This window comes from Natator depressus, chromosome 6, assembly GCF_965152275.1.
Source record: "Natator depressus isolate rNatDep1 chromosome 6, rNatDep2.hap1, whole genome shotgun sequence".
Lineage (NCBI taxonomy): Eukaryota > Metazoa > Chordata > Testudines > Cheloniidae > Natator > Natator depressus.
In genome coordinates this window covers 12,431,822-12,459,399 of record NC_134239.1, presented here as the reverse complement: position 1 = coordinate 12,459,399, position 27,578 = coordinate 12,431,822, and the positions used below count along the sequence as shown (strand labels likewise).

Below are 27,578 nucleotides of genomic sequence, written 5' to 3'. Positions count from 1 at the left end.
GAGGCAGAAGCTCCCCGGCCCCGGCAAATGGCCACCCGGCTCTGGCCAAGCCCCGCCCTGCTGTGACGTCACAGCCCCCTGGCGCGGCCCCGCCCCGGTGTGTCGTCACACGCCCCGCGCGCCATCTCGCGCCCCGCCCCCGGCCCAGGCCGCACCGCGCTCCATGGGGAAGAAGGGTCGCGCGGCGCCGGGCCGCCGGCCCATCCTGCAGCTCTCCCCGCCCGGGCCCCGCGCCGCCCGCGACGGGCCGGCCCCGCCCGACGTCAGCTCGGGCTCGGAAGCGGGTAGGGACCGGGCGGGCCACGGGGGCGGCGCCTGCGACGGGAGCCTGGGGCCTGCGGCCTGGCCGGCGCGGGGCGCGGGCCGGGCGCGGGGCGTGTAGGGCTGGGCCGGGGGGGGGTGTCCGGGGGGGGTGAGGGCTAGGAGGTGTATCGGGAGGTAGGGGTAGAGGTGGGTGCCCGGGGAAGGGAGGCAGGGGCGAGGGCCGGGGGCCGGGGCTGTATAGGGAGGCAGGATCGGGGGGGGGTGTATCCGAGCGGGCTAGGGCCGGGGGGGGGGTGTCCTGGGGGAGGCGAGGGCCAGGAGGTGTATCGGGAGGTAGGGGTAGAGGTGGGTGCCCGGGGAAGGGAGGCAGGGGCGGGGGGGAGGGCCGGGGCTGTATAGGGAGGCAGGATCTGGGGGGGGGCGGGGCGGTATCCGAGCGGGCTAGGGCTGGGAGGGGGTCTCCTGGGGGGGTGAGGGCTAGGAGGTGTATAGGGAGGTAGGGGTAGAGGTGGGTGCCCGGGGAAGGGAGGCAGGGGCGGGGGCGAGGGCCGGGGCTGTATAGGGAGGCAGGATCGGGGGGGGGGGTGTATCCGAGCGGGCTAGGGCCGGGGGGGGGGGGGTGTCCTGGGGGAGGCGAGGGCCAGGAGGTGTATCGGGAGGTAGGGGTAGAGGTGGGTGCCCGGGGAAGGGAGGCAGGGGCGAGGGCCGGGGGCCGGGGCTGTATAGGGAGGCAGGATCGGGGGGGGGTGTATCCGAGCGGGCTAGGGCCGGGGGGGTGTCCTGGGGGGGGGGCGAGGGCCAGGAGGTGTATCGGGAGGTAGGGGTAGAGGTGGGTGCCCGGGGAAGGGAGGCAGGGGCGGGGGCGAGGGCCGGGGCTGTATAGGGAGGCAGGATCTGGGGGGGAGGGTATCCGAGCGGGCTAGGGCTGGGAGGGGGTCTCCTGGGGGGGTGAGGGCTAGGAGGTGTATAGGGAGGTAGGGGTAGAGGTGGGTGCCCGGGGAAGGGAGGCAGGGGCGGGGGCGAGGGCCGGGGCTGTATAGGGAGGCAGGATCGGGGGGGGGGGTGTATCCGAGCGGGCTAGGGCCGGGGGGGGGGGTGTCCTGGGGGAGGCGAGGGCCAGGAGGTGTATCGGGAGGTAGGGGTAGAGGTGGGTGCCCGGGGAAGGGAGGCAGGGGCGGGGGGGAGGGCCGGGGCTGTATAGGGAGGCAGGATCTGGGGGGGGGGCGGGGCGGTATCCGAGCGGGCTAGGGCTGGGAGGGGGTCTCCTGGGGGGGTGAGGGCTAGGAGGCATATAGGGAGATAGGGGCAGATGTGGGTGCCCGGGGAAGGGAGGCAGGGCTGTGATGGGGTGTCTGAGAGGAATGGGGGTCCCAGAGAGGCGGGGGGGTGATGCCCTGGGTGGTGTGTTTGTCCCTTCCAGCCTGTTGTCCCCTCCCCGGCAGGGCCTGTCCATCCCTGGTGCCAGCGCTGTGCAGTGTAGGCTGGGCCCGGGCCCTACCTGATGCCATATCTGTCCTGACTACTCGGGGATGGCTGGCAATGGAGGGGCAGCACCCGCCCTGCCAGCAGGGCTCAGGGTGTGGGAATTGGCAGAGATAACCCCAAGTTGCCTCAGACTGTCAGTTTGGCCTTACATGCTGGAAGCTCGATCTGTCTAGCCAGCACCAGGGGTTACATGAGGAGTGTGTGGTTTAGTCCTGAGTGCTTCGTGGCATTGCGGGGGGGGGGGGGGGGGCGCAATGGGTGTTTGGTTAAGTCAATGCTGTAATGGTAAAAAAAAGGTTTGGGGAAACTAACTGAAACTGAAGTCCATTCTCCCCCAAAGAGCAGTGAGCTAATAAGGTTTGCTGTCTGTTACACTGCTGGTAGGAATGGCCCCAGAAGATGATTGTTAATCGCCCCTGCTCCATGGTCGGGCAAGTTTCTATATTGCATTCTAGCTCTCGCTGGCAGGGCAGTGGACACAGAGCTGCTGGCTGGATTTCTACATGTGTATTGTATCCCTTGCTGGCAGGGATGCAGTGTCTCTGAGCAGTTTGCTATGTGTATGTTGTAGCCCTAGCTGGCACAGTGGTGGGTACAGGGCCAGTCAGCGGTTTTCTAAGTGTGTGTTGTAGCCCTCACTGGCAGAGTGCGGGGTTGTGTGGTGCCTTTCTGTGTGTTGTAACTGTCACTGGCAGGGCGGTAGGTATGGGGTTACTAGGTGGGTGTCTACATGTGTATTGTAACCCTCACTGGCAAGGTGATGAACACAGGGCTGCTGATCTCAGCCTGAATAGCTGGGTGCTGCCGTACAGTCTAATGGAGGGGTTCTCAAACTGGAGGTCGGGACCCCTCGGGGTCATGAGGTTATTACATGGGGGGTCGTGAGCTGTCAGCCTCCACCCCAAAGTCCACTTTGCCTCCAGCGTTTATAATGGTGTCATATATATATATATATATATGTTTTTTTAATTTATATGGTCGGGGGGGGTTGCACTCAGGGGCTTGCTATGTGAAAGGGGTCACCAGTACAAAAGTTTGAGAACCACTGGTCTAATGGGTCAGGTTATCTCTGGTAGCATGTTGGTGCATCACATTTATTTAGGGGTTTCTTTATTGGATTGCAGGCCTGCAGGGCTTTTCCTTAGGTCCTCACAGCTCTCTGATGCTTTTGTTTATTGTCTGGCCTGTGGCTGCCTGGTCAGTATGGGGTGTGTCTGCCTTTCCAAAGTAGGAGTGGAAGCTGTTGTGGTGGTTGGTTCTGTTCATCTCTCCAGAGTTGTCTGCTCAGCCCCTGTGTCCTTTGCTCCTGCTGTGAGTGGCTGGATTCTCTACCTATCGCAGACATGGCATCGCGGAGTTGTGTAGTGGCAGTCATAGTTCGGGAGCAAAGGGTCTGTAGATTGTGGAGGTAGGTGCTGGAAAGGGTAGCACTGATGTTATACTCTGGGGTTTATTCCCTTTTTTTGCTTGGTGCGTTACTGGCATCTGACCTTGGATGCAGCCCTGCACAGACTTAATTACAGCATGTTCTACTTTGGAGCAGAAGGCTCAGTCTTGGGTAACAGATTGACTCAGTTGCTCTCAGTGGATGTAGCAGGTCTTGGAGAATTGGACACACGTGAACAGCTGGACCAAACCCCCCCAATCACTGGCAAAACAGTATCTCGTCCCATCCACTGCTCCCAAAAGACCATTCTGCCATTCCCATGGTGGAAGTTAATGTCTTCTCTTGCACTTCCCGGCCTCCCTCCCCACAGAACCTATGGCTTCCCTGACCTAGCCCAATGAAAAGCCCTTTGCCCTGTTTGCCTTAATGATGTGATAATTTCACCAGTGGCAGCCCCCAGCTCCTAGTCACGTCAGTGCCAAGTTAGTGCCTCGCTGGAATGCCAATCAGTATCTGGCAGAAGGGAGGCATAGATCCTTGTCCAGCTGTGCAGTGGGCCACCCTGCCAGTTGCCTGAATTTCAGGTTCTAAAACATGGGTGGGCAAACTTTTTGGCCTGAGGGCCACATCAGGGTATGAAAATTGTATGGCAGGCCATGAATGCTCACAAAATTGGGGGTAGGGGTGCAGGAGGGAGTAAGGGCTCTGGCTGGGGGTGCGGGCTCTGGAGTGGGGCCAGAAATGAAGAGTTCAGGGTGCAGGAGCGGGCTCCAGGCTGGGACTGAGGGGTTTTGATGGAGGGAGGGGGATCAGGGCTGGGAGAGGGAGTTGGGGCATGCCGGGGTGAGGGCTCTGGCTGGGGGTGCAGGCTCTGGGGTGGGGCTGGGGATGAGGGGCTTGGGGTACAGTCTCTGGGCTGGGATCAAGGGGCGGGAGGGGGATCAGGGCTGTGGCAGGGGATTGGGGCGGGGGCTCAGGGGTTCAGGCTTCGGGTGGTGTTTACCACAAGCAGCTCCCAGAAGCATGTCCCCCCTCTGGCTCTGAGGCGTGGCTAGGTGGCTCTATGTGCTGCCCCGGTTCACGGCCAGTGGAGCTGCGGGGGTGGTGCCTTTGGACGGGGCAGCACTCAGAGCTGCCTGGCCATGCCTCCTTGTACTATGTAGGAGCCGGAGCGGGGTCCCTGACCCTTCTCCCCAGCTGGAGCGGGGCAAACCCCCAGCCCTCGCGGGAGCTGAGGGCCACAGTAAATGGTCTGATGGGCTGGATGTGGCTCATGGGCCATAGTTTGCCCACCCCTGTTCTAAAAGAAGCTTTGAGCGGAAAATAAAGATCTCAAAATACAGTTGTTAAAACACATTCTGTGCCAGTGGTCTCCACACGTTCAGCGCAGTGACAATAAGGGACCGAGTGCAGAGCTTGAGGCCTGGGCTTCCTGCCTGTTCTGGGCAGGAGCCAGGAATCAGTGGCATAGCATTCTGGGAGTTTCCATGGTGGGGGTGGTGCTCAGGGCTCCTGCACAGCAGGGATCTGCACCTCAGCTAAACCTGTACAGTAGGTGACTAAGCAGTATGGTCTCTGGGGAATTTCCTTGGAGAGATTAGCAGCTGGGCAGTGGTAGTGCTGGAGCCACTCAGGGGCACAGGATAGGGAGGTTGCTGTGCTGTCTGCCCCCAGAATGGCCTGCAGCTGCTTGGCTCCACCTGGGCAACAGCAGGGGCACAGCTGTCCCTTTTCCTGCTTTGGGTCAAGCCTGCAGCTGATCACGTCATGCACTTCTCTGCTTCCACTTCCCTCCTTAAGACATGCTGCCTACAAGCAATCAGCCAGCCCACGACTCTTGGCGAGAGCTGATTTTATTTATTTATGAAAGAGAAAACTTGGCAGTGAGTCCGAGCTGCCCAGTTGTGCACACGGCCCGTTGCTGCCATGCGTAGCCGCTGGTTTTTTTCATTACCCTCCTCCTCCCTCTCCTCTGCTTGGTACAGTCACTTGAGTCATGTTTGAGGTTCGGTTGTAACCGTTTGGGGGCTGGGGCTATGCTGTCTGGATGGTGCCCCAGGGCTGGGAGCAGAGCCTGTGAGTGCCTCCCCAGGACAAGTTGCAGTGACCATCCCAGGGGAGCGTGTGGAGCGGAAGATGTTACCCCACACGGTGCTTACTGGGAAACGGGAGCAGGGAGTTCCCCTCCCCGGCTTCCTTTGGTGGCAGAGGCTCTTCCCTGGATGTGGGCCACTGAAGTGCCTGTCACTTTTCCTTCCTTCACCCAGATGAACCCGAGGTGACTGGGGAGGTTCCCAGAACAGCTCCAAATCCGCCCCAAATGACTGCACCTGCTGGACCGGCAGCTGTCAAGCCAACAGGTAGGTGGGGCATTTCTCCTCCTTTGCTCTCCCTAGGCTTTAGCGCAGTCTGCAGTTACTAAGGGCAAGCAGCCAAGTCTGTGTCTGTCTGGTGCTGGACGCTCTAGGCACAAAGTGCTGTCGTTGGAAGGCAGCTAGCAAAGGCAGACATGGTGTTTGGGCCCTGGTCTGTGTGTGTGTGAAGGAGGCTTTAACGGATCCTTCAAAGCAAGCTCCTCTTGCTTGTGCTTTGCCTTGGAAGGCTCAGGGATGTCGGTCTTGTTTTCCTGTTTCACTGAAGGATTTCACAGATGACTCCGCGGATTGCGATCTTCCTCTAATTGATGATGAGGTGGTGTTGAGTCTTTAGTTAGCTATTTATTCCAACCCTTTGGCTTTGTTTTGGTCGCTCAGTCTCATGCAGTTTGAAAAAAAATCCCTTCCCACCTCAGTCAGGGTATGTCTGTGCTTAAAATGGCATCTCCATAGTTAATCCACCTCCCCGAGAAGTGGTAGCTAGGTCAATGGAAGAATTCTTCCATCGACTTAGCTCTGTGTACACCAGGAATTAGGTCAGTATCGATAAGTCTCTTGAGTGTGAATTTTTCACACCCCTGAGATGCAAGCTATATTGATATAGAATCCGAGTGCAGACCAAGCCTCAGGTTCAAGTGTCAAACCCTCTAGTCCTCCACAGACTCTTCTGTCTAGCTGTTTTTTCCAGGTACCTGGATTTGTAACATGAAGAGTGAGTGGAAGAAACTCTTCAGGCCCCTTGTTAGTGACCATTATGAAATAAAACAAGGAGCAGATACGATTGTTTTTTCCCCTCTGTCCTCACCTTTAGGGCCCATCAGGGAGCCGTCTTTTGGAATTTGTGCGTACCACTGAGCTAACCACCCCAGGCTAGAATCCGGAGCTGAGTGCTCTGTTGGCCCCTGGAGGGAATGGCTCCATCTCAGTGGAAAGGTTGCTGGCAGAGGGCTTTTTTCATTTACAGCAGTTCCATGCTCATGGCCTGATTTAGCTCACTGAGCTCCAGCAACCTGTGGATGATTAAATCTGTTTTGTTACTTGTTCAGATTTAGTCAGTAGTTAAACAATTGAAATGCCTACAACTCTGGGATAGGCAACTGGCTTTCCTGATTTGTAGTGCTGCCCACAACAATTACCTCGATAAGCTTTAAATCACACAGCGTTGGCACATTCCGGACTGCCCTGAATAAGTACTTAGGAGGGAGTACCCTGTGACCTTGCCATCTCCAAAGCAGATGTCTGGTAGGGATGTGTGGGGCCCACATGGCACATTCAGCATAGCAAGCTTCTAGCCTCCATGGTTACAAAGTTGCATCTTGTTTTAAATGAGATTGTAAGCCCTTTGAGGCAGGGACCATGTCTTCGGTGTGTCAGTTCAGTGCCACGAGACCCCAAGTCTGTACCACAATATGAGTAATGATCATCTCAGAGGAGCTGCCTCTAAACCCAGGCAGCCGAGGGTGGAGGGAAACTCTCACTGGTAACTCTCCTCTGCCTAGGTGGCTTACGTTTGCTCGGTGCTTACGCAGACAGTGATGATGAGGAGGGAGAGGCACCTGAGAAATCAGTGCCGTCCACAGATGCAAACGGCAGCAATTCGACAGACATTGACAGCACGCTGGCAAACTTTCTGGCGGTGAGTAGAAATCCTGCCCTGGGTCTCAGTCAAGGGACGACAGGCAGGGCTCCAGGGTCACCACCTTCTGGCCGACCTGAGCGTGCTTATGGAGAAAAGTGGGCGAACGGGCTTTTGCTGGGGTGGAAGACGGGGTGGAGGATGAAGCTGGTGGGCAGGGTTCCAGGGCTGCTGAGTTTGGAGGACTCACCTGGGGTAGCAGCTGCTCTCTCCGTGTAGGGGAATATGCTGATTGCCCCAAATCTGGGGCTTCAATTCATTTGTAAACATTTTGTGTTTTCAAAGGAGATTGATGCCATTACAGCTCCGCCCCAGCCTGCTGAATCGACGGGTGCCTCCTCTGCGCCCCCGCCGACTCCGCCGCGCCCAGAGCCGAAGGAGTCTGCCTCGAGCCATCCCTCGGCTACGGCGAACGGGACGGGCTCTGCCCAGCCGGCGGAGTGGCAGTATGACACGCAGTGCTCGTTGGCAGGAGGTGAGCTCTGTTGCCGGGTTCATCTGCCCCAGGGCGTGCAGGCAGCCATTCCAGCCGGGGCGCTGGGGGGGCCTCCGTCCCTGGCAGCACGCCAGCCCCCGTGTCCCTTTCATTGCCTGGAAACAGCCGCGTTCTCTCTAGCTGTGATGTCAGAAGATGAATGTTGTGCTGTAGCCCCAAGAATGAAACACTTAGTGGCCGACACACACAGGTTTGTGTCTTCCAAGGGCTATTGGTGAGTGGCTGGCGCGTGGGGTGAGTGCAGGGACAGATGGTGGGGTCCCTGTCTCCTGAGGCACGTGGAGAGGACCATGGTGCCTAGCGCCGGGCTGCGGGCTTAGGAGCATCCTGCTCACTCACGGCCTTTGGTTTTCTTCCCTCAGTGGGCGTGGAGATGGGAGACTGGCAGGAGGTCTGGGATGAGAACACTGGCTGCTACTATTACTGGAACACGCGGACCAACGAGGTGACCTGGGAGCTGCCGCAGTACCTCGCCACCCAGGTCCAGGGGCTGCAGCGCTATCGGCCCAGGTGAGGCCAGCAGGGCGGGGCCGGGCCATCCTTGGGGCACAGAGGGGGTGGTGGCACTGCCTGTTGGTATGTGCCCGTCACAGCCTCTGCTTTCCCTCCCCAGTTCTGTGGCAGGTGTCGATGGGAGTTTCCTGGTGGCTGCAGACCTGTACCCTCAGGAGAAAGGGGTCACTGTTGCCAGCATTAGCCGTGGGACTGTCCTACCCAAGCGAGAGGTGAAGAAGGTCAGTGGGAGTCACCCCTTTCCTCGTTCCTGCAGAATATCTCAATGAGACGCTCTATCACGCTGCAGGCCAGCCTCACTCCTGGGCTCCCAGGGAACAGAGGGGCCAGGAAGGAGCTAGAGAGCTCAGAGGAGCCTAAGCTAGCCATTGAGTTTGGACAGCTGGGCGTCTCTGAGGCCAGGCTCCCCATCCCCAGCTCCCCAGGTGGAAAATCCTGCCCTAGTGGTGGGATGCATGCTCCAAGTGCCATTCTGCTCGAGAAATGGCTCCAATGGGTCCTGTGTTCACTTGGCGCTCTTCTTACCCCTGTAGAAGGGCAGCTCAGCACGGCAGCTGGGCGTTCTCTGGTCTGGTCTGGTCACCTGCAGGAGGAGTCTGGGGGTGTAGGAATGAAAATTGGATTGCGTGGAGGGGCTGTGCAGGCTCCGAAGCAAGGGCTGCCTTGCTGGGTGGATCCTGCAGTACTGAGCACGTTGCCAGCACTGGGAGCTTTTGCTACTCCTGGGCATCTGATTCCCTCTGTGGGGCTGGCACAGTGCAGCAGTCGGCAGTACGTGGCACCTGGCTAGCAGCGCAGAGAGACTCCTGCTTCCTCTGCTGGAGCTGCGTCGACTCAGCGAGGCTAACAGGAGCGATGTGGGCGGCCTTTGCTCTGCACACACCCTGAGAGCTGCCCCGGTGACGAAGACGATGCCAGGCCAAGGCATCACATTGAGGGGAGGAGCTCAGGGTTTGCTGTGCCGGATCAGAAGGACAAAGGCCAGGAGCCTCTGTTTTGATGAAGGTGTAAGGAGCCCTTCACAAGGCAGTGATGGGCCAATCTGCCCCCAGAGACCGCGCCCTCCAATAACTGGAGGCTGGCTGTTGCCCTCCATAGAAACTCCTGCTCCTCTTTCCAGCCCTTCCAGACTCTTGGCCTGACTGACAGTTTGTGGCACTGAGTTTCCCAGGCTGATCATGTAGAGAAGCATGTATTCTCTTTCTGAATGCGCTGCCCGAGGGACTCGCTGACCTTGTGGCTGGGAAGTGTTCCGTCTGCACTGTCCCCGTGTGTAACATCCCTGGTGGGAGCGGGGGGGTGAGGTGGAGTTTGAAGGAGGACAGGCTTGTGGAGGAGTTCAGAGAGGGCATGCCGTGCATAGGGGGCCACATGGAGTATCCAGCTGCATGGTAACAGAATAAAAACTACTGGCCATCTTCTAGTGGCCCACCCCCCCCGAAGCAAACAGATATGTTCCCCAGCAGACCTGTGTTCAGTTCTGGATCCCCCACCTCGTGAAGGAGACGGGTCAGAGGCTGGAAAAATATCCATGGGAAGGGTCTGCAAAGGCTGCAGCTGTCCAGCTTAGAGAGGACATTGTGGGGGTGAGGGAGGGGAGGAGGGCCAGACGCTCCCAGTAGCCACTTCTCCCAGGCCGCACTCAGGAGTCCCTTGCTAAGAAGTCGTCCCCGTACACCATGCCCCATTGATGTTTGAGTCTTGCAGGCCTTCAACACACCCCAGACCCCAGCAGCCCCGAGGGTCCCAGAAGGGATCGGCCATAACTCTGGGTGTTTGCTGGGTGGGATGCAGCAGGTTAAGTACTGAACCTCTCACGGACAGGGCTAGGAAGGTACTTTCCCTAGAGGCTCATTACTCCAGAATTGTCCACTACAGGGTTCTTGCACCTTCCTCCTAAGCCTGGTTGGTATCGGAGGCTGGAGGATGGCTGTTCCTGGATTGCTGCAAATCACTGGCTGGGAAAAGGCCCTCATTGCAGGGATCTCTTGTTCCTCCCTCTGCTGCTGTCTGAGAAGCCCTTGGGCTGTCGGGCAGTGGCGATTCTGGAGTGGGAGAGAGCCCGTGACTCTTGTCTCTCCCACAGGAGGTGAATGAAGGCGTCCAGGCCCTCTCGAGCAGTGAAGAGGAGAAGAAGGGGGTGGCGGCATCCCTGCTGGCTCCGCTGGTCCCTGAGGTGGTGAAGGAGGAAGAGGAGCGCTGGAGGAGGAAAGTGATCTGTAAGGAGGAGGTGGAGCCAGTGCTAGCGGAGGAGATGGCTGCGGGGGAAGTGGCGGTGGCTGCTGACAAGCAGGACCCTTGCAGGGATGCTCTGGAAGACCCTTCCCAGGAGGGTCTGTGCAGTGTAGTGCAGTCAGGGGAGAGCAGCGAGGAGGAGGAGGAGCAGGACACGCTGGAGTTGGAGATGGTGTTGGAGAGGAAGAAGGTAAGTGGCAGCTGGGGGAAAAGGGGGCGGGTGCTGCCGGGCTCCTGTTGGAGGGAACCCCTGTGCATTAACAGTCCTGGTGGGCCAAGAGAAAACCTAGTCACAATTGCCACCCAGCCCCTGTGTGGTCTGTGCCAGGGACTAAGTGGGGGTTCAGGGGCTGCCCCCATCACCTATGGGGCAGAGTGCCCAGGGAGACACCACACAGCACGCTCCTTCCTCCGGCAGAATGACCCCATGGCCGTGTCTACACTACAGGCGCTGTGGTGCTGCAGCTGTGCCACTGTAGAGTGGACGCATTGTACGGCAATGGAAGGGGTTTTTCCATTGCTGGAGGAACATCCCTCCCCCACCTACACCCCTGAGCGGTGGTAGCTAGGTCATCAGAAGTGTTCTTCTGCTGCCCTTGTCGCATCTACACCGGGAGTAGGTCAGCATACCCACAGCCCTTAGGAGGCAGGTGCTTTTCACACCCCTGGCCGCCGTAGCTAGGTCGATCTCAATTTGAAGTGTAGACCAGGCTGAAGCAGCACTGTGCTCCCCTGCGGTAGGAAGCAGGGCTGGAGCAGGAGAGCAGCATTGGCTGGAGCATTACATGTAGAAATCCGGGCGGGGGGAGGTGTTTTCTGAGCCCCCTGTAGCTGACACTGTTTCAGTTCCCCAGTTGGAGAGAATTGCCAGTGGATGGAAAGCTCTGAAAAGAGTCTCTCTCCTCTGGGAAAAGGGACTGCTCCCCAGCCCCGGGGGCCAATATCAGGGTTCCCATTATTACCACCCCCCTTCACCACAGGCACACTTGTGCCAGGCTGATGTGACATCCGCCAGTGGATTCCCAGATTTCTAGGCCAGAGGGGCTCGTGACAACCTAGGCTAGTGGTTCCTAGACTTTTCGCCAGGGCAACCCACTGACTATACCTTGTCTGGTTTTTTTTGTGACCCACCGTTACATGTATGCACCTCTGCACTCACTCCACAGGGCTGGGCATGGCGACCTGGCGCAGGGGGTCGCAGCCCCACTCAGGTTTGGCCTAGCCACCCTCTGTTGTGAGGTCACCTCCTTGCATATCAGCAGGGGTGCAGCTCCTCCTGAGGCTTTGCCCTCCTCCCCTCCCCTTCTGTGAGTGCTGGGGGCTACTCCCCAAGGCGGCACTCACCCTCTGGTCTCGTGGCAGGCGGAGCTGCGAGCCTTGGAGGAGGGAGATGGCAGTGTCTCGGGTTCAAGCCCGCTCTCCGATGGGAGCCAGTCAGCATCTCTTGACACAGCACCCAAGCTGCCCTCCATGCAAGGAAAGTGGAAGCTTTTTGTCGGGGTTGCCAGCCCAGAGTCCACCAGCCGTGGCTCTAGCAAGACTGGCCGAGAGACTCCAGAAATCAAGGAAGCAGGTAATTTGAGACACGCCTCCTGAGCCAAGGCCTTCGCTTCCCAGCCAGTGACTGCAGGGAGAGCCGCACCCTCATGCACCAAATCGCAGTTTTCAGCAAGGTCTCTTCCTTTACATCGCAGGGGTTGGCAGCTTGAGGGTTTGTCTGGAGGGGCAGGGCACCGGCCATGTTACTGCCATGCTGATCTCTTTCCTCTCTCTGCAGCCTAGCAGTGGTAATGCCTGGATTATTAGCAATGAATGTCTTCTTGCGGGGCTCTATGTATGCCCTCTACAGGGAGGAGCACCCCTGGCACTTGGAGCCCAGAGCCCTGCAAATCTGCAGAGAACTGTTTTATATCTATAGATGCGGATATTCGTGGACCATTTTTGCGGCCTGCGGATCAGGTGCGGATACAAATTTTGTATCTGCCCAGGGCTCTGCTCTCGGGGAGCACGCAGAGCGATGGGAGCAGTTCCGAGCTGGCTTGTGGGACAGAGGTTGGCTTCACTGTATCAGTTCGTAGAGCTGGGTGGTTGTGGAGGGTCTGCGCTGAGTCTCTGATCAGCACTAGCCATACAGGGTTTGCACTGCACTGCAGAGCCTTGCAGCTGTGGACAGCATTGCCACCGAGCGGCTCCGTTCCTGACAGGGTGCTTGGGGGTACGTACCATCTTCCTCCAGCAGTCCTGTGGGGTGGTTCAAGGCTCTGTCCTGTGTGACAGGTCCAAGGGCCCTGGAGAAGATCTGGGGGCTATGGGGTCATCAGCGTATGTATCAAACCTGCTGTCTGTCTCACCTCTGAATGGGGCAGGCTGCTTTCCTGTTGTCTGGCTGGGATAGGGTTTGGGTTGAGAGCACGGTGGGTGGGTGAGGCAGAGGTGATGCTTGTGGGGAAGGGACTTGAGCAGTGGCGGGCAGTGGCCACTGTTCACCATTCCCGGTCAATGCGAGCTGCAGGAAGCAGCACGGGCTGCAGGGAAGTGCTGGCCACTGCTCCCATTGACCGGGAATGGCTAACCGTGCACAGGGAGCTGCTGGGAGCCGTGCCTACGGACGGTCAGTGTAAACAACCTGTCTCAGGCCCACCAGCGGATTACCGTAATGGGCCGCAGGTTGCCCACCGCTGGACTTGAAGCTGCGGTGTGGATGTTTGGGGGTGCTCATAGACTGCGCTTGCTGCTGGGGTCTTGGGTGTATTGGCCAAATGCCCCCATTTCTGTGGGTCAGGGGGTGCCACTCCTTTCTGGTCTGGCCTTTGCTGCCACGAGCTAGGCCAGCCTCTCCTGCAAAGCAGAAGTGCACACTGAGCAGTGCCTGGGGAGCTCTGCATGGGCCTGCCCACCTAGTCGGTGGGGTCGGCAGCAGGGAGCAGGTCACACCAGTCCTTGCTCTGCTGTCCCTGCTTCCTGTTGGCTTGCAGCACGGGAGCCCGTCTGCGAGGCTCTAAATCAGTAGTTCTCAAACTTTTCTACTGGTGACCCCTTTCACACAGCAAGCCTCTGAGTGTGACACCCCCCCCCCATACATTACAAACACTCTTTTATATATTTAACACCATTATAAGTGCTGGATGCAAAGTGGGGTGGAGGCTGGCAGCTCGTGACCCCCTAAGGTGTCCCGACCCCCTAGCTTGAGAACCCCTGCTCTAAATGGCCTGGCAGTCCGAGACTCCACTTTCCCTGGGACCTCCTGGTCAGCATCAAATGCTCAGAGACCACTGACCCAGCCCACACATATTGACTGCTAGGGCTGGAGGCAGAATCCGTTGTAGACTTGTGGTTGCAGGGGGCAGGGCTGGCTGGGCAGGTGTTATATTGGTCCAGTCCACTGCTGTATTTGAATCCCTGGTCCTCACAGTGCCCTGTATGTGGTACTTTGTGCATGTGCCCAGGGACTGCCAGATGAGGCTCAGTTTCTTGCCCAGTGGTTAGTTGGGGTGTGGATTATGGATACACCCATCTGGACTGGTGGGCATTCCAGACCTGGGGTGGAGTAGAAGTCCTGCCTTCCTCTAATATAGCGTGAGGACTAGCGAGGGCTGACTCGTTAGGCTGGTATAACGGTCTGACTTGTTAGGGGCGCTTGTCTGCATGGGCTGATGCATGGATCTGTGACAGAGTCTTGAGCCCTCCATGGCACAAGAGGCCAAGCCAGACCTGCCAGGCCCCCATTAACCCAGCACACCTCAAGAGGGCTGGAGGTTTGTCCCGGCTTCTGCATTCTGTGTTACAGGGTATTGTATAAACCAAGCCAGGCTGTCTCTGCCGCTGCTGCTTGGCTTTCTGGATTCCAACTTCTTCTTGGGCAGTTTGGCCTTGAGTTCTCCAGAGCCCCTCTTCTGCCACAAAGACGGCTGGCTTCACAGCTCCCAGCATCCTGGGCAGCTGTGCCCCACGGATTGGCCACTGCCACGGACAGCTACACCCCATGGATCGCTCCCCGCCTGGGTCCCTACCATAGGCAGCTGTGCCCCATGGATCGGCCCCTCCGGCGCCTGTCATGGGCAGCTGTGCCCCATGGATCAAGCCTCTGGTTTCTATGCCCCACTGACTGGGCCACCAATTCCCTGCCATGCCCCTAAGGACTTCTTGCTTCAGGTCCAGAGCGCCTTTACAGATTCTCTCAATGTAGCTGACAAGGTCTTTGTGACAGGGACAGTCTGTTACCCTGAATGTACAGTGCCTAGTGCAGGGGTCTCATGATCTCAGCTGGTTCCTAGGCCCTACCATAATGACTAATGAAAGTACAAGCCCTTTCCAGGGTTGTCCTTCTATCCTGTGGCAGAGCAGCATGTGTGGTTCCCTTGGTCTGTGAGTGCCTCTTTCAAAGGTCACAGGGAGGCCTCCTGAAAGGAGGAAGCCAGGAGGAGTCAGCAGGTGCCAGACACACACACCTCCCCACACCCTCACCCCAGGAAAACATTCCTATGTTGAGCTATATCTTGGTGGCTGCCTCCTGGCAGGCTGCTCTGCAGTAACTCATGGTACTAGAGGATCTGAAGGCCTCAGCAGCTCCAGAGCTAAATGAAGGACCCCTGTGCATTCTCTCACTGACTGGCTGGGCCTCTTCTCCCCCCCCTCCCCCCACCCCAAAAGTTGACTCTGCCTCCCGAGCCATGGAAGGGTGGGGAGCTGTTCTGAAGGGTCTGGGGACCTTCTTCTAGAATAGAGAAAACCATGCAGATAAATGTCCTATTGGCTGGGTCTAGGTACATGAGCCAGTGGAGGAAAGCAGAGCCATTGGCTGGTGTAGGGCCTTCACATGGAGTGGGGCGGGAGGGGATTGGGGTAGGAGGGTCTCAGGCTCATGGTGGAATGAGATGGGCGGAAAGAGGCGAGTTTGTGGCTGACTGTGCATGCGTGCACTAGAGCAGTCCTTGCCAGGCCTCTGCTCTTTGCCTTGGCTTGAGAGCACCCAGAGGATGCCCGGATCCCAGCACCCAGACCCTCAACTCTTACAGTGGTCGTGGTGGTCATAGCTGGAAAAACCCACCTAGTAGCCTAGAGACTAAGGCCCTGGGCAGGAGCAGAGACGGCTCCTTGGGCAGCAAGGAAGCTGCAAGCTGTTTGTTCCTGGTGTGTTCAGCGGACAGGACTCCCTGCCCATTCTTTGTAGGTAAACAGGATTGCACCAAAGCACAGACCTGGTTGGTGTTCTCGATTTCTCCTCTAAATGGAAACAGCCCTGCAGAGGCCTGAGAGTTGATGAACAGCTCAGGCCGGGGGAGGGGTCATAGTGCGAACTGAGATTGTGCAATAGCTGATTGTCCAGCCCCAGTAACAGCCCTCCTCCCTCCCTAAGGGGAGTGGCCTCTCCCCTAGCTGCCTGGCCCTGCTGGTGGGGAGGGCTGGGTCTGTGTGCGGTGCTGTAGAGCCGTCCTTGGGTGAGAACAGCAGGTGCCAGCCGTGCCATCCTAAAAGGTGTCTGGTGTCTATTGCACTAACACCCAAAAGCTCCAGCCAGTATCCGGCCTCGTGACCGCTGCTGCACAGAGTAAGAGACAGATTAGAGGTGATTTGCCTGAGATTTCATTCTTCCTTTGGGTATGTGTCCTGCACTCTCGCAGGTCTTCGCTGGCTGGGCTGGAGGGCTGCTCGGGGGCAGGTCTCATGCTCTGAAGGAAGGAGCTTGGGGTTGAATCTTTAACGGCAATGTCCTTTCCCCATTCATTAGTCACTGGAGTTAAATACCTGTTGGCGAACTGGAAGGGCTGCGTGAGGTTTGCCTTGTGGCTTAGTGAACATGGTATGTCTGTCCAACAAAAAACCACGCTCTGCGAGTCTCATCCCGAGTCAATGACTCAGGCTCTCACTATGTGGCTAAAAACAGCTGTGTAGACGTTCCTGCTCAGGCTGAAACCCGGCCACAGGGGAGGGTCCCGGAGGCTGGCCTTCAGCCTCTGTGGGAACATCTACACAGCTGTTCTTAGCCCGGTAGCCTGAGCCCAAGTCATCGGCCCAGAGTCTGAGGCTCGCTGCTGCCAGGGGTTTGCTTGTTGGGTTGACGCACCCTTAGGGATTTTGGGAGCTTTGTCTGCCTGGCTGCTGTAGGTGGGATGTGTATCGGGAGCTCAGCTCTGTATGACTCCTGTAAAGCCGTCCTTTATTCCTGACATTAATCAGTGACTGCAGTGAAATAGGTGTGAACTAGCTTGCTGGCTGTCTTAGGCCAGGCCTACACTACAGGGTTAGGTCGATGTAACCTGCCTTGTATCGACCTAGTTGTGGGAGTGTCTTCACTTAAATTTGTCTCCCACCGACATCAGTGCCTCTCTATGCCGATTTAGTAACACCACCTCCCCAAGCGGCGTAGAGTCATGGTCAATGTGATTAGGTCGACGCAGCGTCAGTGTAGATGCTGCGTTGCTTACGTTGACTGTAACTGGCCTTCAGGAGCTGTCCCACGATGCCCCACACCAGCACCACCATCGATACAAGCACTCCTGGTGAGGATGGGCACCGCCAACAGAAGGAGCCAAGTGTGCACTCACGAGCAATTTAACAGCCGTGGCTACGTGCCAGTGTAAGTTAGGTCGATGTAGTTTGTAGTGTAGACATGGCCTTAGTCTTCTGGCCTAACCAGGGCCTGGATTCTTAATGGGCAAAAAGCCCTAATTTGCAAACAATAAAGGAACAGAAGAAGATGCTGTCTACTGCTCCTCTTCAGATGCCCTGTTTAAATTTCTGCCTGCTCCCATTCCCTTCTGAGGCCACAGAGTCTGCCCGGGAGGCCCAGGCCAAACCTGAACTTTTTAAAATAGGACAGAATAGGGCCAAGCTTTTTGAATTGACTCCCTCCCACAGCTGCCTGCCAATGGGGGGCCGTGCAGTGGGTGGTGATTGCGCTGCCCTGTGGGAACAGTTAGGAAAGTCTCATGTGTTTTCTCTCCCCCAGCAGCGAGTGCAGAAGCAGTTGAGGAGACGTCAGACAAAGAGCTGGAGCCAGAGGCGGTCCAGGACAAAGTGAAAGCGCAGGGAGCGCCCAAAGCAGATGATGAGGAGCAGGACCTGAAGGTGGGTGAGCGGCAGGGAAAGGAAGAATTTGGTATTGACTAGTGTTTGGGTCTCAACTGCGTCTCTGTCCGGGGGGTGTCCCCGGATTCCCTCCCATCCTCTCTTGAGGGAGCCATGTGGGGGTTGGAGCATGGCCTTGGAGCCCTGGAGCGCTCCGTTGGGTGGCCCTCTGGCCTCAGCCCCAAGTGAAGGTGGGAATTTGGAGGGTTGGGGACAGCAGTGGAGCTGGGTTTGGGGTATGTGAGTGTTTCTCGTCTCTCTGCTCCTGAGAAGCAGTGTAGCGCGTGGAAAAGGCAGTGGCTGTGTGGTGCGGGGGGGGGGGGGGAGGGGAGGGGTGCCTACCACTCAAGTGTAACTCCTCCAAGTCAGAGATGGAGGAGGCTTCTTAGCTCATCACAGGGCAGGCTTGTTCCCTGCTGGGTAGCATGAAATGGCTCTGCTTGCGGAGTGCTGGGATCAGGGGAGGCGGGTTCTGAGTCAGGCACTCCACACAGCCCATGGGCACTGTCTCACTGCCTCCCCCACCTGCTCTTAGCTACCCGGGGGAGCTGGGGCATAGCTGCGTGAGCACTGGCAGTCCTCCCCCAGGGCCTGCGGGCCGTCTGCAAGCCGATCCTCACCCCTTGCGTGCCTTGTCTCTTGGCAGTTTCAGATCGGAGAGCTGGCAAATACCCTGACTAGTAAGCTGGAGTTCCTGGGCATCAACAGACAATCCATGTCCAACTTCCACATGCTGCTGTTGCAGACTGAGGTAACGGAAGCCTTCGACCCTCTTGGTGGCCTGTGTGTGTCCCCGGGAATCAAACATCCTTCTATTTCCTGAGTGCTGGAAGCCAAGCTGGGCCCACTGCTCTAGCTCTAGGCAGCTAACCACTGTCCCCCTTCATCGTCTGAGTCCTTCCCCCAGACAGGACAGGTCCATGTCCTTGTGCAACACCACCCATAGGTAGGGTCCTACCAAATTCTCGGCCATGAAAAACGCATCATGGACCATGAAATCTAGTCTCCCCCTGTGAAATATGGACTTTTGTGTACTTTTACCCTATACTATACAGATTTCATGGGGGAGGCCAGCGTTTCTCAAACTGGGGGGTCCCGAACCAAAAGAGGGTTTTGGGGGGGGGGGGATCGTAAGGTTATTGTAGGGGGGTCGTGGTATTGTCTGCGCTGCTTTCAGAGCTGTGTGGCCAGAGAGCGGAGGCTGCTGGCCAGGCGCCCAGCTCTGAGGGCAGCACTGCCGCCAGCAGCAATGCAGAAGTAAGGGTGGTAATGCCATACCAGGCCACCCTCACTTCTGCGCTGCTGCCTTCAGAGCTGGGTCAAGACTCCTACAGTTGCAACGCTGTGAAATTTCAGATTTAAATATCTTAAATCATGAAATTTACTATTTTTAAAATCCTGTGACTCTGAAATTGACCAAAATGGACCATGAACTGCCCCTTTGCCAGCAGAGTGCAGCAGCTCATGTCTTCTCCTCTCCCCGCAAACCCCCCCCCCCCCATATCCCCATGCTGCCCTCCTGCTGGTTTTACTATTGCTGCACCCTCTCTTTAATGCCGAAGTGTGACAGCTTCTCTGCTTGCTGGCCCTAGACCCGGATTGCAGACTGGCGCGAAGGAGCTCTCAATGGAAACTACCTCAAACGCAAACTGCAAGATGCAGCCGAACAGCTAAAACAGTATGAAATAAACGCCACCCCTAAAGGCTGGTCCTGCCACTGGGACAGGTACGCACTCTTCTCCCCTTTTCACCTTTGACCTTTGACCTCTCAGACATGATTTGTGACCATCACCACCTGACGACGTTGGCGACATCTGTACGGAGACTGAGAGCAGCTGCAGTTAGCGGTGCTGGGCAGGCAGAGAACCTCCGGCACTCACAGAGTTTGGGCCAGCCACCAAATTGGAGACCTAAAAAATCCCTGTTAAAAAAGTGTTTGGAATGGCTTTGGGTCGGTGATTGGACAGAGCTGGTTTTTACTCTCCCGAGTGTAGCTGCGCTGAGGAGGGCGGGCTCGGGGGGTCGCGCATGCGAGAGCTCTGTGCACTTTGCAGGACCTCTGGATCTCTACTCCGGCTAACAGCACTGACCCTCAGGAGAGCCCCCCTGGCTGCGGATGGGAACCAAGCGCAAGATTACTGTCTCCTACCGGCAGGTCAGACCCAAACATTTCTTTTTCTATTTGGCTTTTCTGGATTGTTTGTTCATTGTTTGAAATGTTTGCTCTTTTGTTTTTCAGCTCCCAGAGCCTCTCCCTCTCTCTAGCGTTCACTGTATGTTTGACACCAAGAGTATCATGCATGGGACCTCGACAGCCCATGGGGGGAGCAGCCACCTTGCTTAAATTGGGCTGCTCCCTGTTTGTACTCCGGAGGCAGTTCCTAACAGTCCTGTTCCTAGAGAGAGCTCGCCCCCCTCTCCTTCCTCCCGGTGAACATTAGCCTGCTTTCCCAGCCCTTCTCTCTTGGAGGGGAGGGCTCGGGGCTGGATTCACAAAGCCAGCAATGCAAACAGCTTTGAGCGAGCTAGCTCTGACCTCCCGCCTCCCTCCTCAAAGTTGTTTGTTGCCTTTGTGAATGGCAGCCCTGGTAGAAGAGGGGCTTCCCGGTGAGAGCCCAGCGCTGTCGCGGGAAAGGCCCATGTCTGCGTGTCGCTGCAGGGGAGGGAATGTAAAGCCGCCTGTTCTTTCTTGTGATCTAGGGACCATAGGCGCTATTTCTATGTTAACGAGCAGACAGGAGAGTCCCAGTGGGAGTTCCCGGATGGTGAGGAGGAAGAGGACGGGCAGGCCCCGGACAGTAAAGCTGAGGCTGTTCCCAAACCAGCTCCGAAGGAGAAAGCTGAGTCCGGTGGTGAATCCACGGTGGAGAACTCCACAGGTACTGGGGGGCCCAGGCTGTGAGATGGGGGAGCAGGAGGCAGTGTGGTCTGGCTACAGGGAGGCTGTGTGTGGCTACAGATGCTGGAGAGCTGCTGGTACCAAGGATGGTGCAATGGTTAGAGCACTACCACTAGCAAGATCTGGCTTCAGTTCCCTGCTCTGCCGTGGATTCGCTGTCTGACCATGGGCCGGTCCCTTGTTGTCAGAGTTCCCATCTGTAACAGGGCCAATCTGGGAGCTGGTGCGGGGCCCCGATGATGGGAGATAGGGCCAGAACAAGCTCCTCTGAGCCAGAGAAAGAGAAGAGGGTCCCTCTGCCACCAGTGAGCCGTGGCTTAACACGCCATCAGGTTTTGGTTAGCCATGGACAGCGGCTGAGCCGTGGACGGGGTTAACCCAGAAGGGAGGCTCTGTGCTCCGGGCAGCTGGAGTCGCACTGCCACACGCTTCCCCAAGAGCCCTCGTGCGCAATGGGCACGCAGCTCCTCGCCCTACAGCTCGGGCAGTGAGCCTGTGGTGCACCGTACATGGGCACTGCGCACCCCTGCCACTGCTTGGGGGAGGGGATCAACACAGCTGTGCGGAGGAATGGATGGGTTGTGGCACGAACAGTTCCAGGGCGGGTTGTCAGGCATGCACCAACATGTCTCCTCAGGTCCTCTCAGCAAAGAGCCCTTCTCCGGCCAAGTTCCTGCCACGTCCCTTGTGCCGCTCACTCCGTTTTGGACTATGCTTCAGTCTTCTGTCCCCGTGCTCCAGCCCCCTCTGCCCTTGGAGGTGCCCCCACCTCCTCCCCCTCCGCCAGAGTCACCCCCGCCACCGCCGCCACCACCACCGCCTCCTGGGGAGGACGGAGAGATCCAGGAGGTAGAGATGGAGGATGAGGAAAGCGAGGAACCACCAGCCCCAGGAACAGAGGAAGATGCTCCTCTGAAACCGCTTCTCCGCCCAGCCGTCACCAGCAGCCAGGTGAGGGCGGGGAGTGACCGCTGCCCGGGGCGGGCCCCGGATCAGGTGTGCTGTGTGAAACAGGCAGCTCGGCATCACTTGGCTGGGCGTGTTTCCCAGTGGCTCTGCTTTGTATCCTCCTGCGGCAAACCCCTGTCACCTCATAGGTGAGGGCTGGCTGCCTAGCAGCTCTGTCTTCCCCCCACTCCCAGTCCTGGGAGAGAAGGTTTTCATGAATGATATACCCTCTCCAAAAGCCATTGCCAGGGCCCCTCCCAAGAGGCGGTGGAAAGGAGGTGGTCCTGGGACGTTGCTCAGCCCTGGCTCTTGGGGGGAGCAAAGGTGAGTTTTAATGGGCAGAGAGGTCATTGGGCGTGCCATGGTTCTGCGCTGTGAACCGGCGAAGAGGAGCCTGGGGGATCAGTGGAGGCGCAATGGATAAGGGGCAAAGCGTTCCTTAGTGAGCTGCCCGGCTCCCGCCTGAGGCCGTGCTGCTCTGGAACAGCCTTAAACCGCTTATCCTCTGCGGGAGGATTTCACCCTCGTGAAAGGGTTCCTCTGCCAGGAGTGCAAAGTGTTTCCCCCACAAGAGGCGGAGAATCCATTTGTCTCCTGGGGCGGGGTCATGTTAAACGGCAGACCAAAGGCGCACAAGACCCAAGGCCCCGCTGTGCTAGCAGTTCGCTTGGCTGTGCTCAGGAGCGGCTGTGCAAGGGACAGGTAGGGGCAGCAGCCAGAGCAAGACCTGGCTGTGCAGGAGCTGCCGACGGCTAGGAATTTGGTGGGGGCAGTGGGTGCCAGCTGCACCAGGGTGATTGGGAGGGTGAGCCACAGGGGGCAGTGCGGTCCCCGAGCCAGGCCAGAGCTGTAGGAGAGGACGGGCAGTGCGGCAGGCCAACACAGTGATGGGCTCCCTCCATCACTGGGTCACCCAGGCCTAGGTTCAGCGCTGCCTGGGGCTGTCTTGAGTAAGCACAGCCCCTTGCCAGAGAGAGCCCCCGTCCGAGGGGCACTGGGTTTAGCTGGCTCAGCAGAGGGGCCTTGGAGATGTCTTACCGTATGATTGGAGAATTGCTAACAGAGTTCCTATTTTTAAGAGAGGAAAAAAACGTGATCTGGGTAACTACAGGCCTGTTAGTGTGACATCTGTAGTATGCAAGGTCTTGGAAAAAATTTTGAAGGAGAAAGTAGTTAAGGACATTGAGGTCAATGGTAAATGGGACAAAATACAACATGGTTTTACAAAAGGTAGATCGTGCCAAACCAACCTGATCTCCTTCTTTGAGAAAGTAACAGATTATTTAGACAAAGGAAACGCAGTGGATCTAATTTACGTAGATTTCAGTAAGGCGTTCGATACCGTGCCACATGGGGAATTATTAGTTAAATTGGAAAAGATGGGGATCAATATGAAAATTGAAAGGTGGATAAGGAATTGGTTAACAGGGAGACTACAGCGGGTCCTACTGAAAGGTGAACTGTCAGGCTGGAGGGAGGTTACCAGTGGAGTTCCTCAGGGATCAGTTTTGGGACCAATCTTATTTAATCTTTTTGTTACTGACCTCGGCACAAAAAGTGGGAGTGTGCTAATAAAGTTTGCGGATGATACAAAGCTGGGAGGTATTGCCAATTTAGAGAGAGACCGGGAAATCATACAGGAAGATTTGGATGACCTTGTAAACTGGAGTAATAGCAATAGGATGAAATTTAATAGTGAGAAGTGTAAGGTCATGCATTTAAAGGGATTAATAACAAGAATTTTAGTTATAAGCTGGGAATGCATCAATTAGAAGTAACGGAGGAGAAGGACCTTGGAGTATTGGTTGATCATAGGATGACTGAGCTGCCAATGTGATATGGCTGTGAAAAAAGCTAATGCGGTCTTGGGATGCATCAGGCGAGGTATTTTCAGTAGGGATAAGGAGGTTTTAAGTACCGTTATACAAGGCACTGGTGAGAACTCACCTGGAATACTGTGTGCAGTTCTGGTCTCCCATGTTTAAGCAGGATGAACTCAAACTGGAACAGGTACAGAGAAGGGCTACTAGGATGATCCGAGGAATGGAAAACCTGTCTTATGAAAGGAGACTCAAGGAGCTTGGCTTGTTTAGCCTAACTAAAAGAAGGTTGAGGGGAGATATGATTGCTCTCTGTAAATATATCAGAGGGATAAATACCAGAGAGGGAGAGGAATTATTTAAGCTCAGTACCAATGTGGACACAAGAACAAATGGATATAAACTGGTCATCAGGAAGTTTAGACTTGAAATTAGATGAAGGTTTCTAACCATCAGAGGAGTGAAGTTCTGGAATAGCCTTCCAAGGGAAGCAGTGGGGGCAAAAGACCTATCTGGCTTTAAGCTTAAACTTGATAAGTTTATGGAGGAGATGGTATGGTGGGATAACATGATTTTGGTAATTAATTGATCTTTAACTATTCATGGTAAATAGGCCCAATGGCCTGTGATGGGATGTTAGATGGGGTGGGATCTGAGTTACTACAGAGAACTCTTTCCTGGGTATCTGGCTGGTGAATCTTGCCCATATACTCAGGGTTTAGCTGATGGCCATATTTGGGGTCGGGAAGGAATTTTCCTCCAGGGCAGATTGGAAGAGGCCCTGGAGGTTTTTCGCCTTCCTCTGTAGCATGGGGCACGGGTCACTTGCTGGAGGATTCTCTGCTCCTTGAAGTCTTTAAACCACGATTTGAGGACTTCGATAGCTCAGACATAGGTGAGAGGTTTATTGCAGGAGTGGGTGGGTGAGATTCTGTGGCCTGCGTTGTGCAGGAGGTCAGACTAGATGATCATAGTGGTCCCTTCTGACCTTAATATCTATGAATCTATGACTCAGTCCAGCCCCCTGACTGCCCACCCCCTCTTCCTGCAGAGTAACTCCGAAGGCAGCACCTCCACTGCCCTCACCGCTAAACCACAGAAGAGGAAAGCCGGTGAGATGAGCACGGGGCTGGTTCAGCGAGCAGCAACCATCGGCAGCTGTCCCGTTCTCTACAGCCAGCCCGTCATGGCAGCCAGTGAGTACCAGCCCCGGAGTGGCCTACCTGAGGCCAGAGCGGCATCTGCAGCGGGGGCTGCCAGGGACTTACCAACCTCCATCTCTCTGCTGTATCCCCAGGCCCTCAGCCCATGGGGCTGAGTCTCCAGCCGAGTTACCTGGGCGTGACCGCACCAGCCATCATGAGCTATTCGGAATGTGCCGTGCCCACTGGTCTCGCGGCCACCATGGCGCAGCCAGCCCCCATACGAGGAGCCCTCCCTGCCAAGGGGGCCATGGAGCAGCCGCCTCCCCCGCCTCCACCGCAGCCGCCGCCGCCGCCTCCCCCAACCACCAAAGCACCGCCTCCCGAGAAACCTCGCAAGGGGAGAAGGGACAAGGTAGGGGCGGGCTCACCACTGCCCAGGCCTGTGGGGGAGTCACTGGCAGATCCCGGCTGTGCCTGCAGGGTGGGCACGAGCAGTGAGAGAAGAGTCAGGACTTTGTGGCCTTGGGAGACAAGTCGCTTCCTTCTGATTGTCTGTAAAGGGGAGGCTGGCTGATGTGTGGAGCACCTTGGGGTCCCTGAGAGAAGGGCTGATGCTTCAGGCAGCTTGCTTCCGCTCGTGGGCAGTGGCTCCCCTAGTGTGGGGCAGGTCAGCCCCCAGGGGTGCGTGGGGCCAGCGCTGGGCTAGCAGGGCTTGCTGCTAGTCAGCATTGAAGTGGCTGGGAGGAAAGCCTGTTCTCTTCCTGGCAGTAGCTAGACACACCGCTTCCCTGGAGTTCTTGGGGCTCCTCCAGCATTAAGAGGGGGGCTGTGTCCCCGTCCCTGACTGGGCATGTAGGCGCTACCGTAATACATCTAATAAATAATGTACAGCCCCTAGCACAGCGGGGCCCTGACCTGTGGCTTGCAGCCACTATGGTAATATAGCAGTGTGTGGCAGGGCTTGTGCCCGCCCCGACTCTCAACGATCAGCCCATCTCATCCCCCGCCGGTCTCTCCCAGCCAGCCACTGGAGCAGAACGTAGTGCCCGCCTGGAAGCATCGGCCGTTTTTCCCACACACACACTCTGCCTCCGTTCCTTTGGCTGGGTCTGTGTTGCCTTCCTCTCCCTCCTGTCCTGGCCCTGTGTGGGAGGGGCGCTCCTCCGTGCCCATGGTGCCACCTGCATGATCCCAACCCTTCCCCTTCTTTGTGTGCAGGGCAAGAAGGGGAAAGCGAAGATGCCGTCGCTGGTGAAGAAGTGGCAGAGTATCCAGCGGGAGCTGGACGAGGAAGAGAACTCCAGCTCCAGCGAGGAGGACCGGGAGCTCACCTCTCAGAAGCGCATCGAGGAGTGGAAGCAGCAGCAGCTAGTGAGGTATGGGCGGGGGGACTGGTGGGGGATCGAGAGGGGCCCGGTGGGCCTGGAGCCTGCTCCTCGGGAGTCCTCTGCACCTGCTTGTAATCCAGTTCCTGCTACACCCCCAGCCAGGGCACCAGCCAGCCCCCCCAGGTGGCAGTGTCAGCAGAGGGGTCCCAGGAGGGAGCGTTCCTCCCCTCAGAGCCAGCTTCCCTCTGACAGGGCAGCGTGGCTGGGCTGTGCTGCTGCTGGGGTCCTCACCCCCTTTCTCTGTGCCACAGTCCCCAGGAGACCCTCTCGCTGGCCTGGCCCCTCAGATGCTGGCTGTATCCGTTGCTGTTATTGGGGGGGCAGTTCTTTTCCTGTGGATATCACCACATCTGTGACCGGTTATTGCTCGTGCTTTAGCGAGGCACTTCCTGGCGCCCTTCACCTATCTCCAGGGCACCCTAGAGCACTCCCCCTCGGATCAGCCCTCTCCAGCCTGCCCATGCGAGCAGTGCTCTCAGCCTGGGTGGTTTCCCCGTTTGTTGGAAATCCGGCTCCTCTAGCAGATCCCCCTTTCCCAGGCCAGGCCAGCAGAGAGCCCACTGCCCTGGGTGCCTCCTCTCGGGGGCAGCACTGCCTTGCTGGGCCACTTACCCCTCGTTGTGCCGAACTGGAGTTCTCCGCCAGTCACAGCGCGGCGGCTGACTCAGTACGTCACCTGCTTAACTACAGCCCTTAGCTCCCCTTCCAGTGTGTGTAGGGCCAGCTGTCCCATAGCTCCGAGCTGGGCAGGGTCCTTGGCCAGCATCTTTGGGCTCGCAGCACAAAGCAATGGGGCCTGGGGAGTGCGAAGGCAAGGCGAGAGGGCATGGGGAGGGAGAAGACCCCTGCTGGATGTTCAGCTTGCTACCCCCCTGCAGTGAGCTGGGTGGCACGGGCTAGGTCCTTCCCGCCGCTGTATTTACAAAACTCCCATGATCGAGTTTCGTGGCCACTCCAGCTTCTCCCCTGGGGTCCTTCCAGTGGCTGCCTGAGCCTGAACGCCCCACTCTGCAGATGTGTATAAGAAACTTCTCCCCTCTGCCCATTCCGGTGAGGGGAGCAGGTGTGTGTGGGTTGGTGTGGGGGGGATAGCTGGACCCTCCCATCAGCTCTGCAGCTGGGGAAGCCTGACCACTGAGCTGTCGTGCATTGGGTGGGGATTCCCAGCAACAAGGGGACAACACTTGACTGAATCCTTCCCAGCCCCCAGAACTGCTCCCTGACACAGCACCTTCTAGCGCCCCAGGAGATCTTAGGCAAAGGGCCAGTTTCCCGCTGACATGCTCCTGATGCTCTCCGGAGGGTTGATTTGGCCATTCTGCATCAGAGGCAACTCTGTGAACTTTGCATCGTGTGCATGTCCCCTCTGTGCCCCCCCTACTCCCACTCCCCTGCCAAGGGCAGATAAGGCCCCTGAGGGTGGGCTGCACGAGCTCTGCCCGGACTCCTTTGCAGCACCTGAGTGGCTCTTTGTCCCCACAGTGGCATGGCGGAGAGGAACGCCAATTTCGAGGCCCTGCCGGAGGACTGGCGAGCGCGGCTCAAGCGGAGGAAAACCACTTCGAGCACATGAGGCATCAGCACTGGTTTTTTGTTTTTTGGTTTTTTTTTTTTTTTTTTTTTTTTACACATGTACAGTTTAGAGCCTCTTACCGATACGACTGTTGACAATAAATTGTAACTGTTTGGGGCATCCCGTTTCAGTTGAATGGGCTGATGCAGCCATCCCCTAGACTGGGACCTCTCCAGGGTGGGAGCTGGGATGTGAAAGGCCTGTTAGGTAATGGGGTGATCTTGACCAGCCTTCTGCTCACTGTTCAGCTCCTCCTGGCACAGCGGGGGTGCTGGGCATGAATAGTCCATTTTGGGGTTGGGCTCTGGCAGCGACTGCACCGGGTGGGCCTGCCTCCCGCACAACG

General features: G+C 57.3%; 1 protein-coding gene across 4 annotated transcripts; it reads left to right on the top strand.

Annotated features, from left to right (window-relative positions):
• Positions 1-163: 163 nt before the first annotated feature.
• FNBP4 (formin binding protein 4) lies at positions 164-27,282 on the top strand. 4 transcript variants are annotated; one of them, XM_074954480.1, is made up of 17 exons: positions 164-284; positions 5,404-5,496; positions 7,011-7,147; positions 7,433-7,622; positions 8,006-8,153; positions 8,257-8,377; positions 10,243-10,581; positions 11,754-11,964; positions 17,344-17,459; positions 18,106-18,210; positions 19,052-19,185; positions 20,160-20,338; positions 20,996-21,309; positions 24,178-24,322; positions 24,415-24,683; positions 25,490-25,647; positions 27,142-27,282. In XM_074954480.1, exons 1-17 carry the CDS (start codon positions 164-166, stop codon positions 27,230-27,232), a joined length of 2,871 nt encoding a protein of 956 aa, XP_074810581.1. In that variant the 3' UTR covers positions 27,233-27,282. The 4 variants fall into 4 exon arrangements, with proteins under 4 accessions (XP_074810581.1, XP_074810582.1, XP_074810580.1 ...); XM_074954481.1 differs by having other exon boundaries at positions 17,341-17,459; positions 24,424-24,683; XM_074954479.1 differs by having other exon boundaries at positions 17,341-17,459.
• Positions 27,283-27,578: the final 296 nt, after the last annotated feature.

Bases quoted from the DNA above. Each gene is read 5' to 3' on its own strand.
- FNBP4 (XM_074954479.1), top strand. From the start codon at position 164: ATGGGGAAGAAGGGTCGCGCGGCGCCGGGCCGCCGGCCCATCCTGCAG. The intron at 18,211-19,051 runs GTAACGGAAGCC...TGCTGGCCCTAG, and splicing joins TGCTGCTGTTGCAGACTGAG to ACCCGGATTGCAGACTGGCG. The intron at 21,310-24,177 runs GTGAGGGCGGGG...CTCTTCCTGCAG, and splicing joins CAGCCGTCACCAGCAGCCAG to AGTAACTCCGAAGGCAGCAC.